Source organism: Miniopterus natalensis, chromosome 15 (genome assembly GCF_054644295.1).
Source record: "Miniopterus natalensis isolate mMinNat1 chromosome 15, mMinNat1.hap1, whole genome shotgun sequence".
NCBI lineage: Eukaryota > Metazoa > Chordata > Mammalia > Chiroptera > Miniopteridae > Miniopterus > Miniopterus natalensis.
In genome coordinates this window covers 44,078,003-44,096,016 of record NC_142095.1, presented here as the reverse complement: position 1 = coordinate 44,096,016, position 18,014 = coordinate 44,078,003, and the positions used below count along the sequence as shown (strand labels likewise).

General features: G+C 46.1%; 1 protein-coding gene across 2 annotated transcripts in view; it reads left to right on the top strand.

Moving 5' to 3' along the window:
- Nucleotides 1-18,014, top strand: part of CADPS (calcium dependent secretion activator) — a 434,238-nt gene that overhangs the window by 377,635 nt on the left and 38,589 nt on the right. For both annotated transcript variants that reach the window (XM_087825065.1, XM_087825064.1), the window contains 2 exons: nucleotides 10,486-10,518; nucleotides 17,671-17,778. In XM_087825065.1, coding sequence (XP_087681191.1) covers nucleotides 10,486-10,518; nucleotides 17,671-17,778 — 141 coding nt within the window. The remainder of the gene's footprint in view (nucleotides 1-10,485; nucleotides 10,519-17,670; nucleotides 17,779-18,014) is intronic.

Genomic DNA, 18,014 nt, shown 5'->3' with positions numbered 1-18,014 from the left:
GAGGCTACGGACACCATGCCCTTTTCCCTCCCCTGCCTTCTCCACTTGCTCTCTTGTTCTAAAACGAGAGTTGAATGACAGTCTCCTCATTTCCATCATTAAAAAAGAGATAATGTATACTTATGAATGTCTCTTGCATCTAGACCAGCACAGTCCAATATAACTTTCCACAGTGGTGGAAATGTTCTCTATCTGTACTGTTCAATACAAGAGCCACTAGCTACATGTGGCTCATGAGTACTTGAAATGTGGCCAGTACCACTAAAGAGTTGAATTATTGTATTTTGTGGAAATTCATAAATTTAAATAGCCACATGTAGCTCTTGGATCGTGCAGGGACAAACCGAGCTTAGTATAGAAACCCGATGACCTAAAACAGCCTGAATTTCCAGCAGAAATGATAGCAGTCCCGGTCACAGTCCTTACTGTGCCCTGGAAACTATTCTAGGAAGTCAGTTAACAACTCAACAACTTTATGATGGGCCCTGTTTCCCCCATTTTGTAGATGAGGAGAGCAAGGCAGGGAGAAGTAACCTGTCTAATAAGTGGTAGAGCTAGAATTTGGCCCCATGTGACCCAGCCCCAGAGCCTGTGCTCTAAACCGCTTCCCTCCGCTGCTTCCAACCCCCATTAGAAATTCCCCTTTTTAGATACTATTTCCAAACAGCTGATCAATGATGTGGCCACGGCTTCGTCCATGTTACTGGCCCGAGCGATGCTTATGGTGCATTTAGGTGTAAGCCCTGCCCGTTCCGTTCCTGCCACAGTAGAAGGACGTGCAACTGGAGGCGGAGGGAGGAAATGGGCAGATGGGCAGAGAGCAGGAGCCCAGGCGCAGGAAGCCGCGCTCTGGCCTGGTACCTCCAGGGTTCGCCACGTCCCTTTATTGTGCCCCTTTACGTCTGTCCTCTTCGTTAATCTTTACAACAGCCCAAAGAGGCATAGATGAGGCGGCTACAGGGAACGGGTGCTGGGGATATGAAATGAGGTGGTTGGTGAGAAACACCGAGAACAGTGCCTGGCACACAGTAATGCTCAGCGCATGCTGCCTATTGTAATCCTTTCATGTCTCTGCCAAGTCTGCCCACTGTCTACACTGTCTGGTACCTGGCAAATGGTCTTTATTTATCTCTAATGTTTTTTTCCTTTTCTCTGTTACTACAGTTTTCCCCAGAGCGTCATTTCCAGAGCTCTTATTAATACTAAAATAGCAGAAGCCTTTTGTTTCACTGCTAGAGTATGTACAACCTTTCCAAGGTGTGGGAGGTGTCTCCTGTTCCACCTTCTAACTAGAACCTGCCTCACACACCAGCCGACAGTCACAGACATTTTTTTGTTTTAATTCCCAAAGGAATCCGAGAAAACAATCAGCCCGGAGCCCTATTATAATAAAGACTGAGGCCAACAGATTAGGCACGTAGCAGAGGTCAGCCAACTAGTGAGTTAGGATTAGAAGTTCACATTTTGTGATTCCTCCCACACCTCACGTCTCCCACTTGAGTCATGTTCTAGTCCAGAAGTCAGAAAAGTTCCTCTGGAAAGGACCAGAGAAGAAATGTTTGACTTCACGAGGCTCCATGGCCCCTGTCACAGACACTGAACCTCTGCCCTGGTAGCATGAAAGCACCTGTACATGAGGTGTAAATGAACAGGCACAGGTGCCTTCTAATAAAACTTTATGGACACTGAAATGTCACTATCCTGTAATTTTCACATGTCAGGAAATAGTGTTCTTCTTTTAATTTTCTTTCAATCATTTAAAAAAATGTAAAATCCATTCTTAGCTTGTGGGCCATACAAAAGCAGGCAGCAGGCTAGATTTGGCCCCTGGACCATCACTGGCCAACCCTTGTTCTAGTCTATTAACTATAGTCAACGCCGAGTGAACCACAAGTGAATTAAACACTAGCAATAGTATCAACTGATGCTTCCTGAGCTCTTACTGTGTACCAGGCATGGTGTTGAGAACTTTACATGATGTCGACCTGTTCGGCCTCACAAGAACCCTCTTTTCACAGCCAAGAAGATACTGTCGTTATCTTCATTTTGAGGATGAGATTATAGAAGCTGTGGGTGGTTAAATAATACTTCCCAAGCTCAGTCTACTAGTAAGTGATGGCACATAATGAAACCAAGATCTGACTGATCCAAAGCCATGTATGTCCCACAAAGCAGGTTCCCAGATCCCAGGGGGCTGGTAGGTGGATTTAGAATGACACAGCATTTTCAGAATGTCAGCAACTTGATGTAGGGAAAAGACTGCACTTTATAACCAGACCTGGGCTTGTGTTACAGCTTCATCACTTACCGGTTCACCTCCTGAGAGTTGCTTAGCCTCTCTGAGCCTCAACATCCTCACCTGTGAAGTGGGGATGGTAAAGTGACTCTTCTAATGTCCTGCAGTGATGATTGAGTTAATTACACAGAAGGTGCCTAGCACGGTACTCCACACATATGTGCTCAATACATATCATTAAGGATCAGGTGAAAATAAGGTTGCTCATTAATGGTGGGGGGTTTTTAATTTTTAATTTATTGTTGACAGTACTACAGATGTCTCCCAATTTCTCCCCTTTTCCCCCCTCCACTCAACCCCTGCCCCATCCCAGGCCTTCCCCACACTATTGTCTTTGTCCATGGGTTATGCATATATACATATATGTTCTTTGGTTAATCTCTTCCCATCCCCTTCCCCCTCCCTCCCCACTGAGATCTGTCATCCTGTTCCATGCCTCCATGCCTCTGGACCTATTTTGTTCTTTAGATTCCACATATGAGTCAGATCTTGCGATATTTGTCTTTCTCTAATGGGCTTATTTCACTTAGCGTAATAATTTCCAGGTCCATTCATGCTGTTGCAAAGGGTAAGACCTTCATTTTTATAGCCACATACTACTCCATGGCGTAAATGTCCCACAGCTTTTTTATCCACTCATCTACTGATGGGCACTTGAGCTGTTTCCAGATCTTAGCTATTGTAAATAGCACTGCCATGAACATAGGGGTGCATATATTCTTTCTGATTGGTGTTTCAGGATAGGATTCTTAGGATATATTTCCAGAAGTAGGATCACTGAGTCAACAGGCAGTTCCATTTTTAATTTTTTGAGGAAACTTTATACTGTTTTCCGTAGTAGCTGCAACAGTCTGCATTCCCACCAGCAGGGCACTAGGGCTCTCCTTTCTCCACACCCTCACCAACAGTTGTTTGTTGATTTATTGATGGCAGCCGTTCCAGCAGGTGTGAGGTGATACCTACTCATTAATGTTTTTATAGCCAGGAGACACAGGAATGACCAAATCCTGTCCTAGACTGTCAGTGACCTCCTCACAGTGTCCTCCAGGGAAATATAGGCCATGGATAAAGTTGGGGAAATATGAGACATAATACCACTTTCAATGTCTTGGTCATCTATTGCTGCATAACACACTATGGCAAAATTAGTGACTTAAAACAATCAGATTATTTTGCTCACAATTTGGGGGATTAGGGATTTAGGAAGAGCGTCCCTAGGAGATTCTTTGGTTCCATGTGGCACTGACCTGGGTCACTCACTTGGCTGCATTCAGTAGGAGACTGAGCCGGGCTGGGCTGGATGTCTGAGAACTCATGTGCTTCTTTCTCCCCATTTGGGATCTCACCCTGCTGACCTTCTCCAAGTGGCTTGGCTCCTGCCAGAGTGGAAGTCCTAGCACAGTGCACTTACATGGCAGCTGGCTTCCAGGAGTGAGGACTTGGAGCTGCCAGCCCTCTCCAAGGCTAGGCTCAGTACCGGCACCGACTCATCTCCAACAGATTTGTGGGTCAGGGCAGCCCCAGGTCAGCCCAGACTCCGGAGGGATGGAGGAAGAGACCACTTCTCAATGAGAGAGTGGCATGCCCACAGGGAGCAAAATCATTGATGGCACGTACCTTTGGAAACAAGCTGCCACGTTGTGAACTGGGCTTGGGGTCCACATCTCAATGCAGAGATGAGCCATGCTGGTCTCCAGGGACCTCTTTTTAAGAAGTTGGGCCTGAAGAGCCAGGGAGATGCAGAATCAGAGAGACAGCCTAGACCACAACCTGGCTCGGGGCCAGAAAAGAAGAGCAGAGTGAGAGGGCCAAGCCTCTTACTGCACAGCCACACCTAGTTGTGCGGGCTCCTGAGGTTTCCTGACCTCGCCCGCCAGCAAACAGCCCAGTCTATATGCCGCAACCTGACCCATCTAACCAGCGTCTTTGGAGGTAAAAGGAAAAGAGATCTCAAGACTTAACAGCCAACACTACTAAACACATACTGAGTGCTAGGCCCTGTGCAAAGGCTTTTACACACATTAGCTCGTTTCATCCTGTGCATGTGCTAAACGAAGAGGCCAAATGCTTAGAATAATGTCCTGCACCTGCTAAATGCTTAAGAAAACTGGCTTTTTAAATTAATAATCCATAGAACTCCCCCTATGAGGAGGTATTAACTTCATTATCTCCATTTTCCAAGAAGGAAGCTGACGCTTAGAGCGATTAATGGCCTGGCCCACAGCTGGTGGGTGGCAGGGCCACGTTGCCAGCCCCGGAATCTGACTCCAGACCCCAAGTTCTTACCTCCACGCTGTCCTCCAGCAGTGCAGGAAAACAGGCTGTTTGCATAGAGGCAACAAATACTGGTTCCTTTTGAATAGGTAGTGCCTGGCTGCACTTTCTTCAGTGTCCCTTTCAGAATGGGGAAGCTTAAAAACCCACTTGCGGAAAGCCCTGGGTGCTGTGCAGAGTCCTCTCCTCGGAAGCCATTCCTTTCCCACGTTCTTACTGAGCCCCTGCCGTTCACTAGGCCGCGTAGACACTGAGGAGAGAGTTCTTGTTCCTCATGGAGCCCACATTCCCGCATGAGGATGGTGGCAGGTGATAAAGTTCAAGTAATAGAAACAGAATCATTGGATGGATGAGAGGGGTACCAAGTCACAGTTTTACATCCTGAACTGCCTCATGGATGGATGGATGGAAGGAAGGAAGGAAGGAAGGAAGGAAGGAAGGAAGGAAGGAAGGAAGGAAGGAAGGAAGGAAGGGAGGGAGGGTCCAGATCACTAAGTTTGCCTGGTTTAGGGAAATGGAGAAAGGAAGAAAATAGCATCATTATCCTAGCAGCAGAAATTTCAAAAACCAAACACTGAAGTCAAGTTTGCTGGCCTCTTGAGATAGTGGCATGGCCAGCATTTCTAGGCAAAGGCAGAGAAATCAGCTCAGAGCTCTTGTGAAGTCAAACAGGCAGGGGTGGAGTCAGCCCGTGCAGAGAATAAATTGTTTCCTTGGTTGATTTTTTTTTTCAAGAGACCATGGGGAGAAAGGAGAGCTCAGCGGTCACTAATGCAGTGGTATCTGTTCAGACTTCTTTTTTCCCCCATCTTTGAGCCTTACCCACCAGATTTCTGTTTGCAGAAAGGGCCTAATCCATGTTTTTGTCTGTGCATTGATTTCATAGTATCAAACCCTGAGGTCGGCGTGGTCTGCACCTGGGTTGCTTTTTCCCCTAATGAAGCCAGAGAAGTGGTTTAAGCCCCCGCCGAGCTCCCTATCAAAGCTTCACAATGATTAACTCAGGTCCCCTTATTAGGACCAGGCAGAAGAAAATCCCTTAGTCATCAGCATTGTGAAAATCCCAGAATGGCGAGTGTTCAATGAAAAGATTACCTTGGGCACCTGAAAAATAATGGAAGTGCTCAATAGAGAAACCATTAAGCCTGTCTATACACGTTAAGTCAGGTGGAGGGTCGAGGTAATTAACTGGGACATTCGGGACAGAGAAACTGTGCTGGACCTTCTGCCCTGCCTGAGTCAGCACAGAGAATCAAACCTCCCATATGTTTTTCCTGGAGAAGCCACTTTAGGTGGCGTCTACACACACACACACACACACACACACACACACACACACACAGACTTAAATATGACTGGTCAACAGAAGTGGTTTGATAGTGTGTCTTTTTAACTGAATAATAGGCGTCTTAGGGATGGGGGGTCCAACGCTCTAACTTAGTAGCTATGTGACTTCACACCAAGTTGCTCCATCGCTCTTTACCTCAGTTTCTTCAACTGTAAAAAGGGAATAGTAATAGGACATCCCGTCCTCAAAAGGTTGTTGTCAGGATTAAATATAACCAACGCAATATTCCTAACTCATCGCCTGCCAAAGTCATAGGCACTCTAGAAGTGGTCCTTACAGATCTTAATTGCTGGACAGACGCGGCTCAGTCCGAGGGCTGGAGAAATTGTGCATCAGACACCACCTAAGAATGGGGATCCCAGGGCAAAGCCTTCACCCACAGCCGCACGAGCAGGCTGCTCCCTGCCAGCTGGTCTCCCGACCTTCACCCTGGGTCCCCACAGCTCCTGATCTGCATCTCCTTTTCGAAACTCCTTTCACAGAACTGGCTGTATCTGGGAGGTTGGGGTAGGAGGTGGGGGCTCGTGGATACTGCTAAAGAAGGGGTTGTCTTTGTCCCACCAGAGGGGACAGTGAGAAAGCAGGGAGCCAAGGAATGAAGTCACACTTCTTGCCTCTCCTTTGAGGGCAGTTGAGTTCCTGCTTAGAAGTGGTACCAGACCAGGTGTCTGGGGCAAACCCCTTCCCCTCCCCCTAATCTCCCATGCCCAGGGCACATAGCTGGGCCCCAGAGAGCAGTAGGTAGGTGTCACTGAATATACAGAATGCACTGATCTGGGAACACCCCTCAGCTCAGCCTAAGTTCAGCCATCCTGAGCAGGGAACAGAGCGCTTTGCTGTCTGCCTCTGGGTCTCAGGGGCGAGTTCTCCAGTGCACAGGGTGTTCACAGAACTGGCAGTGAGAGTGCCAGGTTGAGAATCCACTTAGGTACCTGCTGGTAACCTAGGGAGATTCCAGCATCCTTTTTTTACGGCAAGAAAGCGCCCGTGGCCTAGAGGTGGGCCTAGGAGCACGTGCTTCCCTACTCCAGTCAGCCAGCGCGTCCACCGGCCCTGACAGGAACAGGTGCATTGTGCATGCGCCCGGCACTGTCTGCACGCCTGTCTGATTGCCACCTCCAACCCCCTCGGTATTCCTTTGAGTAATGCTGTTATTGCCCCATTTGCACGGAGGCTCGGAGAAGTTAAGTCACTCGCTCAGTCACCAAGCTAGACAGTGGAAAGCCCGAGTTCTTGACCCAGCAATCCTGAGCACATCCTCGTAGTCACTTCACTAGGAAGTTTTTTTTTAAGTTTAAAAAAAGAAAGAAAATTACACACTTTTGAGAACCATGGATGGGGGGAAAATACATAACGACAAAATTCTATAAAACAGGTAGTACTTCTTAAGAAATGTATATTTTATTCATCAAAGCATCTACCTATAATGGAAATAGTTTTGTGTAGGTTGTAAGACCTGCTGTTGATCTGATCTAGAGACGGGGCCCGGGGTGCCCTTGAGTTTCTGAGTCTTGGCCATGATTTCAAAGGCCTAGTGGGATGGGAGGAGCTGGCTTCCTCTCCGTGTGGAGCATAGCTCGCCCGAATGCATCCTCCTGTGGGCACTGAAAAGAAGCAATACGCATGCAGGCAGCACTGCTGACATTAGGCAGGAGGGGCTGTGGGCACGGTCGCTCCGTCTCCACTGAAGCCCTCACTTAACTGCGTGAAGACCGTCATCTTCTCTGCCGTTAGCCCGTTTCCAGCAAGACGCTTCCGCTCTCACTTTCTTACACAAGGCCCTCCCAGGCTCCCCTGTACCTTTACCAGCACCCTTCTTAAAGTTCAATGGCCAGGGCCGTGTTTCTAAATAACAACCGGACCTCAGTTTACTCCGAGCTATTTCGTCCTGTTACTGTGGGACTGGAGGAAGATCGGTAAGGCCCCGTGCGAGTCAGCAGTTATCAGGGAGAAACAAGCCCAGTGAACTGCGGGCTGGCGCGGGGAGCGGAGGGGATGGTTCGCGTTCACGCCGCCTGGAAAGGAACAGGCTTTGACCCGTGTCGTGCTCGGCTTGGGACTGCGTGTTAGTGGTAAGCGGAGAGGAGGTGTGTTGAAAGGTTGATCATTTCGGCTGTAGCAAAACTCCCACCAACTGCCAAGCACCGACTCCGCACAGCAAAGGAGGCAATTTCCCACTGAGAATAATTGTTTTGCCAGCACCTGCCCTGACCACCGAGGCTCCGATTCCCTGCACTTTTCTGCCTTCGGTGAGGAGATCAGGAGCTCCAAAGGGAAAACTGGGCCTCAGGGGTCCTCGCTTCTCCGCCTGCAGGCTGAGGTCATTAGCAAAGACAGTCTTACATTCTATGGGCTTTAGTGCTCTCAGTCATAAATAGATAGGACTCAAAGCCCCCACTTTGCAGGGTGGCTTGAAGAAGAAACTGCACATGAAAGTGCTTTGCAAAGTGGAAAACATCCGCAAACGTTATTTTAAATGGGGGTTACCTGGAAGAAAGGAAAGCCATCTTTCACCCAAACTGAATTCTGGAGCAGGAATGAGAGGAATGACTGGGGCCTGTGAGCCATTTAATAGAAATATTAGTTGTTCAAAATCTGGGACACTTTCCTCAAAGCGTTTAATGGCCCAGAGTGGTTTGCTTCCCCCAGCAGCCTTTGCAGGTGGCCAGCTTCATATACAAATGCGTTGGCTTTCAGCGGCTTCTCAGTCTGGCCATCCCTCCGCTAATTCCTCAACCATTCTGAAGCCAGAACTGGTCACTAGCCCTTTCTCTTTCCTTCCTTCTGTAAGTTCTTCCTAAGTGCCCTTCCTAAGACAGGCTCCAAGTGAGTGGCTGGGAAGACAGCCATGAGCAAGACACGGATGGCATTGTGTGGGAGACAGATGTTGCACAGAACTTGCTGCCTTGCAGTGGCCATGGGGCTGCAAAGAGGAAGTGTGGGGCTCCAGGAGAGTCAGTACCAGGAGAATCTGGGGTCATCTTGGGTGCTCAGAAGATGGAATACTCTGCTGTCTCAATGATTAACCGATGTGTATTCAGCCCTTTAAAGTTTATGAAGCACTTTCTAACATTTTATTTTTACTTGACCATGCTCTCAACCCTGCAGAGTGCACAGTATCATTACCCTGTTGTAGAAACATAGGAACCAAGACTAAAAATTGAAGTCACCATCCCAGGGTCAACTGGCTCTGTCACTAATAAAACTATTGACAAAATCTTAGGCTCTTTCTACCCTACACTTTGGCTCATTGGCTTCTCTCCCTTGGGAGTTGACATTTTGCAAAGCAGCTTTGGGGAAATGGCAGAAATAAAAATGCTCCCTGGATCCTTTAATGTGGGTTGAGGTTGTGATTTCTGATAGATCTCAGCCAATGTCAAGGGGAAGCCTACCTGAGATACGAAAAGACGTCCTAACTGCTGTGTGTGCATCGCAGTCTTTGTGGTTGCCCATAAAACTGGAAACCCTCTCTGACCCCAAATGTAGCCCCTTAGTCTTACCTGTGCCTAGAGGAACATATATGACCAAATGCAAGTGAAAATGAGACACATAGAACATCAGACGTACTCCCATAGGTGTTATTCCTCAAACCCCGCTGTTGATTGACTTCTTACAGCACCCAGAGCCCACCCAGGTGTACTTACGAATTGCGCATCTTAGCTGCTACTTGTTTCCTGTGTACTATGTCCCAGGGCTTTGTGTGCACTCACACTTACGGTGACCAGCTGAAGTAGGCACTAGTAGAATCTCCATTTCACAGATGATGCAACCGAGGCTCAGAGAGATGAAGTAACTTGTGCAAGGTCACATAGCTTGTAAGTTGAAAAGGCAGGATTTGAACCCTGCTCTGACTCCAAACTCCATGTTCTCAAACACTCTCCTCTGCCAGACTCCCTCCCCCAAAACTGAAAATAAATTTCATAACCACTTCCTGAACTTCCCTTCTGGGTTTTCTAGTGTTTAAAACCAAGAGACACAACAGCACCCTTAGGACAGTTTTGAGAGGCTCTGGTGCCCCCACAGACACCCATATCCCTGTGGATTAAAGATGCCCACCCACCACATCCCTCCTCTTGAAGAGAGTTCATCAACACTGAGAACTGCAGGGTTCGAGTCAGCAAACCTGAGGCCAAATTGCACAGACCCAAGAAGTGGCACCGGCCTTTAGGTGCCTTTCTAGACTGGGGAGCCCTCCACTCATCAGCTGGGGCTTAGCTACAGTCATTTTCCTCCCTTTTAAAGGGAGGGAGGGAAATGCAAAGCTCCCACCGCAGCTACAGAATCTCAAGCGGACAACTTCACTCTCTTTCTGTTCACTTTCTCTCCCCCTGCCCCTGCCTCCCTGCCTCCCTGCCTCCCTGCCTTCCCTCCCCCACCCCACCCCCAGCAGTAGCTATGGCTTGGGGGAAAATAGCAAACAGATTTTATTTTTTAGTACCTTTCCATGTTTCCTGGTCAGCTCCATGTGCCAGCATATTGTTTTAACTCTGATGGTGATGCCGCATTCAGCTGTGAACAGTGAAACATAAACACCAGCCTCACTTCCACCCTCTTCTTTCCTTCTTAGGTGAAGGCAGCTTCCAAATACGTGGATGTACCTGTGAGTATCTGAAAATTGTTTTTGTGGGTTTGGGATTTTGGGGGGGTTGGCTTTTGGGGGTTTGTTTGGTTTTGGTTTCCTTCTATGAGAAGTTTGATGGTGCTATTTTCATTAGTTGCAGCTAAATTGCATATTCCTGAATTGAATCACCAGAAAGGGGGAAGCCAAGAACATTTCGTGGTAACATTTTTATCAGATAAGAAGAGGGTATGGTTTCTTTCATCAGAAAGAGGCATCCTATCTGAGGATAAATCCGGTTTACTCTCGTTTTTATTTTCATTAGTTTCTCTGATATACTTCATTCTGTGATCACACCACTCACCTCACCTCATGCATGCACACCTTGGAAGCAGGGTCGTGAGCTAGAAATTTGCACAGGATGCCAGTATTTTTTAAAAACAAATCAATTCTGAATTTGTTCATTTTGGGGTCGATTCTGTAGTTGTTTTAAGGAAACCTTACAAAACTGTGTATAATTAGTGCAGACCTCATTAATGAAGAGAGCTCTCAAAGTTCACAGATAAAGCACTTGAAGTTGCCCGGCATTTACATTTAAATTGAGGTTAAGTGCTCACAGGGCTGCTAGAACGTGGGATTACCTGGGATGAACCAGGACGCATTTGTAGACCGACTCTGCCCTGCCTATTAGCAAAATAAAATTGCAGAGATTTCAATATATTCCAATGAAGGAGAAGGAAAATTATTCTGCTTCTCCATTTCTAACAAAGGAGGTTTGAGTCTATTATAAAATATTAAATTTAGAGAGCTTATCTCAACAGCCACCAAGGGTCTCATACTGAACGTTTCTCATTCTGAACGTGGTTAAGGGCCCTCCTTGTTCAAATACTTATTTGTTAAAATTTGTTTTTTTCTAAAGGGATTTATATTAACATTTAAATTCATTTCCCCAGGAAGTTGAGTGTGTAATGGTTTATTGGCTTATTTCTCAAAGGAAGGCAAAATGGAAAATTGGAGAGAATTTAGCATTAGCATATATTTTGTTTGTTTAAGGAAAGAATGTACAATCAATAATTCTGCTCTGAATTTATATAATATTTCTCATCGAGGGACCTCGGGCCCCTTCACGTAGATAATCCTTACAGTGGGGGAGAGGAAAGGCTCGCATAACTGCAGCCAGGAGAGACGTGAAGTAATTTCTTTCCCAGGCCCAAAGTATAAACTTTCAGTTCACAGGGAGCAAACCACTCAAGTTCTCTGGGCCTGTTTCCCCATCCTTAAAATAGAGATGATAATACTCAGGATGTGGGTTTGCCGTGCAGATGAAACGGCACACACGTGTGGAAGGAACACGGCACCGTGCCTGGCCCTGGGCAGGAGGACACGTGGTGGGCGGTGGGCGTGGGGGGCCCCAGCCTATTGCATGAGGGTGGGCGTGGGGGCTGGGTTTGCTGCCGTTAGCTCCGGCCTGCCACGGTCTTCAGCGGTAATAGAAATAGAAATTCCAGGCTTGTAACTCAAAGATCTGGTGGCAGAGGCTTGTTTTCTGTCGGCCTCAAAGCAAAGGGAAGGTCACACCAGCAAGCGTGGAACAGGTGAGGAGTAGAGGGGGCCCCGTCCGTGGAGAAACTTGATCGGGCATTTGGTACTAGCAACTCAAACTGGCATTCGGGGGAGGTCAAAAAAGTCCAAAATTGGCGATTTGCTGCGCTTCCGCCTAATTCCTGCCAGGCGGGTCCATGCATTGTACAGGTGAGGGGGAAGGGGCTCACGTCCACGCAGAGGCGCCCTGGTCTGCAGGCCTCCATGCCCAGGGGTGAATTACGCTGTGTCAGAAGCCGTGCTCGGCTCTAGGGAACAACATAAATTAGCAGAGTCTCTCGCCACCCTCGAGGGACGCAGAAGAAAATGAAGCAGCGTGTCCCCAAATGGGGCACACTTACCGCTGATGACATACACTATGGCAATGACAAGAGCAACCGAACCTTTTAAAGCGCTCGCTGTGTGCTGGGCACCCTGCTAAGCACTTTACATTTAACCTTGATAACAACCCCACTTTAAAGATGAGGAAACTGAGGCCCAGAGAGGTTCACTTCCTTAGGGTCCCCCAGTTGCTAAGTGGCAGAGCTGAGCTTTCAAGCAGTGCCTTTAAACACTCTGCCATCTGCCAGCTGGTTTCAGTTCATGCACAGATGAGCATCTTTATTTGGATAATTGAATAATTACTTTAGTATTGGAAAAACTATGATTAACACCTCAAACTCACGATTTTACCAATTATTATGGCTTAGAAAAAAGGTAAACTTTAAAATTAAATTGATTAAAGTGTACTTTATAGCAAATATTATAGTGATATTGTAAATTGTAATAATATAGTAGCAATATTATAATTATATAGAAATAATATAATTAATGTTTTAGCAAAGGAACAACTTTAGAGAAAATAATAGTGTCTAGTAAACATATGTACTATATGTACATTGTTTACATGTAGTAAGTAATAGTGATCATTTACTTTTCAATGCAACCCTATGAGGGGGTCATATATTCATCCTGTTCCACAGCTGAGGAAAGGGAGGGAGGTTAAGTAGAATGCCCAGGGGTTCTGGGAGAGTAAGTAGGAGCGTGAATGTTCAGGTGCTCACACTTGAACATTACTAAGTAGATAGAGCCCGCTGGCACTGGCTCCCAAGAAGGAGTCAACTGTGTACATTTCTTTCCAACTCTGCCTTCAGTGAGGGCACATTAGTAGCACCAACTCAGCCATGAAGAGGGTATTTACACCATGGAAATTGGCAAGCACTACAAATCACGGTCTATTGTTTGTGTTTTGAGGAGCCAGTTTACCGGCACACCAGTGACCATCCCCTATTGAATCAGTGGTCCCCAAACCAGAATGCGCAGCAGTAATACTTGGCAAGGATTTTTGTCTTATTTTGTTTATTTGCATTTGGGTTTGTTTTGTTAATCCTCACCTGAGGATATTTTTTTACATTGCTTTTCAGAGAGAATGGAAGGGCAGGGAGGGGAGAGGGGAGAGAAACATCAGTGTGAGAGAGACACATTGACTAATTGCCTCCCCCAGGCACCCCGATGAGGGTCAGGGAGCAAACCCAAAACTGAGGTACGTGCTCTTGACCAGAAATCGAACCCACCACCCTTCAGTCCATGGGCCAATGCTCTAACCACTAAGCCACACTGGCCCAGGGCTGTTTTGTTTTTTCATAGCGATTTCTAGCCCCTTGCCTCCAGAGATTCTGATTCAATAGTTCTGGGATGGAGCCTGGATCTCTTTCTAAAAAGCTCTCCACGTGATTCTGATATGTAGTCCCAGTTTGGGAACCAATGAACTCAATCCGTGGTTCTCGACCTTGCCTACATATTGGAAATACCTGGGAGCTATTTACACGCATTAGTGCCAGGTTGCTTGCCAAAGTAAAATGATCTCTGGCGTGTGGGGTCTGGGCATTAGGTATTTTTTAAAGCTCCCCAGGACCTTATCATTTGTAACCAGGTTTAAGAACCATTGGATAAAATCATCTTTCAAGTTGTTTCTAGCTCTAAAGACAGTACATTTGTGTTGCTGTGCGAGGTTTGCACATGGCTTATTGATTTAGTTATATGTGGGAATTAGTAGTTAGTTACCTTAGAGACTTGTCTCTTAATTATCCACACTAATGGAGAGAAGCGTTATTACCAGTCATTGAAAACATTGCATAATCCCCAAAGCCTATCTCTGTCTTAGGCGTAGTATTCGAAACTTTGGTATATGTAGCAGATTTGCATTCCTAATTAGGGCCTGCTTAGGATGCTGAAAATCCGAATTTATTTTCTCCAACTCAGAAGTATCCTGGTAGGAACGAACTATGATTAAAATGTCTTATTTTTTTCTGCACCACAGAGTGGCTCCTTCACAAACAATGTCTTCCACCCGTGGACCGAGTTAATATACAGAGATTACTTCCCTTGTTGTTTATTTCATGTCCAAGCCACATTTAAAATAAGCAATGTAATTGTGGGGTATTAAAACCATTGCCTAGCATTTTCCCCACTGTTTCTAGATAGCGATGTGGTATCAAGCCTAATTTCTCTAATAGCATCAGTTGTTTAGCCAAGAATATTTTCCATCTATAATTACAACTTAGCTTGTTTGTGTGTAAACAGTTTTTATTTTAATCATTTGGTTAGAAATCTACTTAAAATGCGTTACACACCCTGCCCTGCCTTTTTAAACAGGGAACTGGCCATACTTTAACCTTTCCTCGTTGACCGAGGATCACCATTGTGACAAGGGCTTTCCCTGGTGCCCCACTCCCCCCAGGGCCACCTGGGGTACCAGGCAGCTTGCCCCTCCCGGATCCCCGCCGTGGTCACTGTGTGTGGAGCTACAGTTCAGCAGCCTTCTCCCTCACACTCGGGGCACCAGGGACAGGGATGTCACTCTTATCAACAAGCCCCTCTGCCCCCTTGGTGGCCCACCAATGGATGGAAAGCAGACTTGTTGGAATAGGATATAAAGCCGGTTTAAAAGGAAGATGGTTGTGAGAGGGGCCCTGGGGACTCTAGTAAGAGAAAACTACACATTTTCGTGCAGAGACTTTGTCATTTTTATTTTGATGTTGGTTTCTCCGAGGCCCCTTTTTTCTTCTTGGTTCCAAAGTAGATTGTAAAGGTAGGTAAGGCTATGAAGTAATACAGTATTGGGGGAGGGAGGGTTATAGTGGCTCAATGTTTATATAGTAATATATGGCTTTTAAAACATTTTAACATACATTAGTTTAGCTGATGAGCATAATAATTTTTGAAGGTAAGTAGAGTTTTTAATCCCACTTTACAGATGGTGTAACTAAGGCTCAGAGAAATTTAAATGATTTTCACAAGTTACAATTTGTGGGGATCCAATAAAAATTCATGTACAGTAAGTCCTCACTTAACGTCATCAATAGGTTCTTGGAAACTATGACTTTAAGTGACAGCTAACAAACCCAGTTTTACCCTGACTGATGGGCATAAACAAGAGCTAAGTTCCTAGGGCGTCTCAGCATCACAATGAAGACGTTGAAGAAACAGCATTAGTGGAGGCCCTGCTGTAATGTGACTAAAGAGCTTTAGAAAGGAGGTGGGAGGGGCTTACTTATTCATGGATTTGTTCACTCAGCAAATATTTACTGAGCACCTACTGTGTGCCAGGCATCAGTCTATGTGCTGAGTATACAATGGAAAATAGACCAAATAAAGTCCCTGTATTCGTGGATTTTATGTTCTAGTTGGCTAAGACAGACAAAAAACCAACAAATAAATGCATAGTACAATGTCAGATATTGGTGAATGCTAGGGAGAAAAATTAAACAGAGTCAAAAAATAGAGAATTATGGAGTTTCTTAACTACCCGGGGGACGTGAATCATACTGGGTTATTTTTTTAATCAAAGTTTTTAAAACTTGAATGCGCCTTTGAGGATAGCACGTTGACTGAGAAGAGGGGTGTGGTGAAAATAGCCATTACTGCAGAGGGCTCTTCCTAACGCCGCTGGTTACTGAAAGGTCTGCCCACTTTGGCTTTGGATCTTAGCCCTAAGGTGGCTGCGTGTGTCCAGGAAGAGGCCATCTCTGCCACAAGCATCATCAGGGAAGAAATGGAAACAATAATAATAAGTTTCCCAAGTCCCCCGGGTAGGGGTCCCTGTCCCCAGGGAGACTGCCTTTTGATGTGCAGCTGCCAGAGGAGGAGAGAGGTGCCTGTTGAGAACAGAGCTCTCACTCGCTTCTCATTGGAGAACCTCTATTGTTTCGTCTCATAAAACTGCAGCAATTATAGGACCATCACTGAACCCGCTCGCTCCAGTCTATGAAAATTGCTTGAAAGTGTAACAGTTGACTACTGTGGCTTCGGGTTGTCTTCATTGTTTTTCAAATTAATACCTTGTCATTGTTTCAGCAGGTGTTAAGAAATGTTACTAGCATCCCAGGGGCCAAGCATTGGCCCTTTGCTTGATAATTGTTTGCTTTGTATCAGGGAAAGAAAAAAAAATACAGTCCTACTGTTTCCAAACCTTCCTCATTTTCACCCTGGAAATTACACAGACGTGTTAACTAACTTCAATTTGCAGTGCCTGACAGTCCCGTCTTGTAGAGAAATGATACTTTGTGATCTAAGGTAAATCACAGTAATGAAAGCTAATCTTTTTAGTTATTAGCAAACATACATATCTACTGTGGAAATTTAAGGGGTGTGTGGCAGCTCTCCTAATGACCCATATTACAGTGTTTTAATAGGTTTCTTTGGAGATAACTTTGATTGCGACATGTCAAGCAGTATGCCTACTGAGTTTCTTTTTTTTTTCTTTCTTTCTTAAAATAAATCATTTCCTATACTGGATGAACCACCTGCTTACCTTTCAGAAAATCTAATTTATTGAAAAATGAAATCCTTCCCCTTGCCACTTTTTTAAATCCTTGGACTATAAGCTGCACCAGGAAGCAAAGACAAATGGTTGCCTGTCTCCTCTGAGTGAACTGATTAGGAAATACTACATGCTCAGGTTAAATTACCCCCCAAATGCGACTTGGGAGGGAGGGGGTGTAGAGTGAACTATGAATTCTTTACTTAGCACTTCCTTAATGTTTTAAAGAGGAAAGGGGGTCGGGAAGGCTGTCACCATTCTGATGTTTTATTAAGAAGAGACAGTGGAAGACAGAGTATATTTGTGTATTTTTAAATGGGGGGGGGGCGGTTCAATCCAAAGAAAAGCCAGTTAAGTATATGGGTTATCCAGTGAATATTTATTCATTAGAGTATCTTTGCCAGAAAAAAAATTAATCATAGGAAAAATATGTATAAAGCCCTGATTTCCAGAAAGTGGGGAAGGTTCCAATACCTGTTCTTACCAGCCCCTGCTGTGGACAGTCCCGGCTGTGGACAGTCCCACTGTGGACGGTCCCTGCTGTGGACGGTCCCGGCTGTGGACAGTCCCACTGTGGACGGTCCCTGCTGTGGACGGTCCCGGCTGTGGACTGTCCCTGCTGTGGACGGTCCCGCTGTGGACAGCTGTAATAGACACCGTGGGCAGCTGAAACGCCAGCAAGCAGCGTGGGTGAGGCGGGTGCGGTGGGGGGTGAGAGGAAACTGCGTGGGTGCTCCAGGGAGAGTCGCTGTCTGAAATTTGCATTTTCATGTTTTCCTGTTTCTTCGCAGAAACCCGGGATGGATGTGGCCGATGCCTATGTGACTTTCGTCCGCCACTCTCAGGATGTCCTTCGTGATAAGGTCAATGAGGAGATGTATATAGAAAGGTTATTTGATGTAAGTAAATGCCTTCTCCTCCTTGCAGACCAAGGAGGAGACCCTCCAAAATGTGACAAAATAAGAGACAGGAGGATAAGTCACATTTTGAGAACACGGATTGGTCCCGATTCAAACAAAATCTTCCCCTCCCCTCCGCCTTAGGCTCTTATCTGTCGTGCGTGTGTCCTGAGCCCACTGTGGCGTGGCCGTGTCTCAGCCCCAACCTGTGTGCTCCGCGGGGGCCAGCAGGCCGG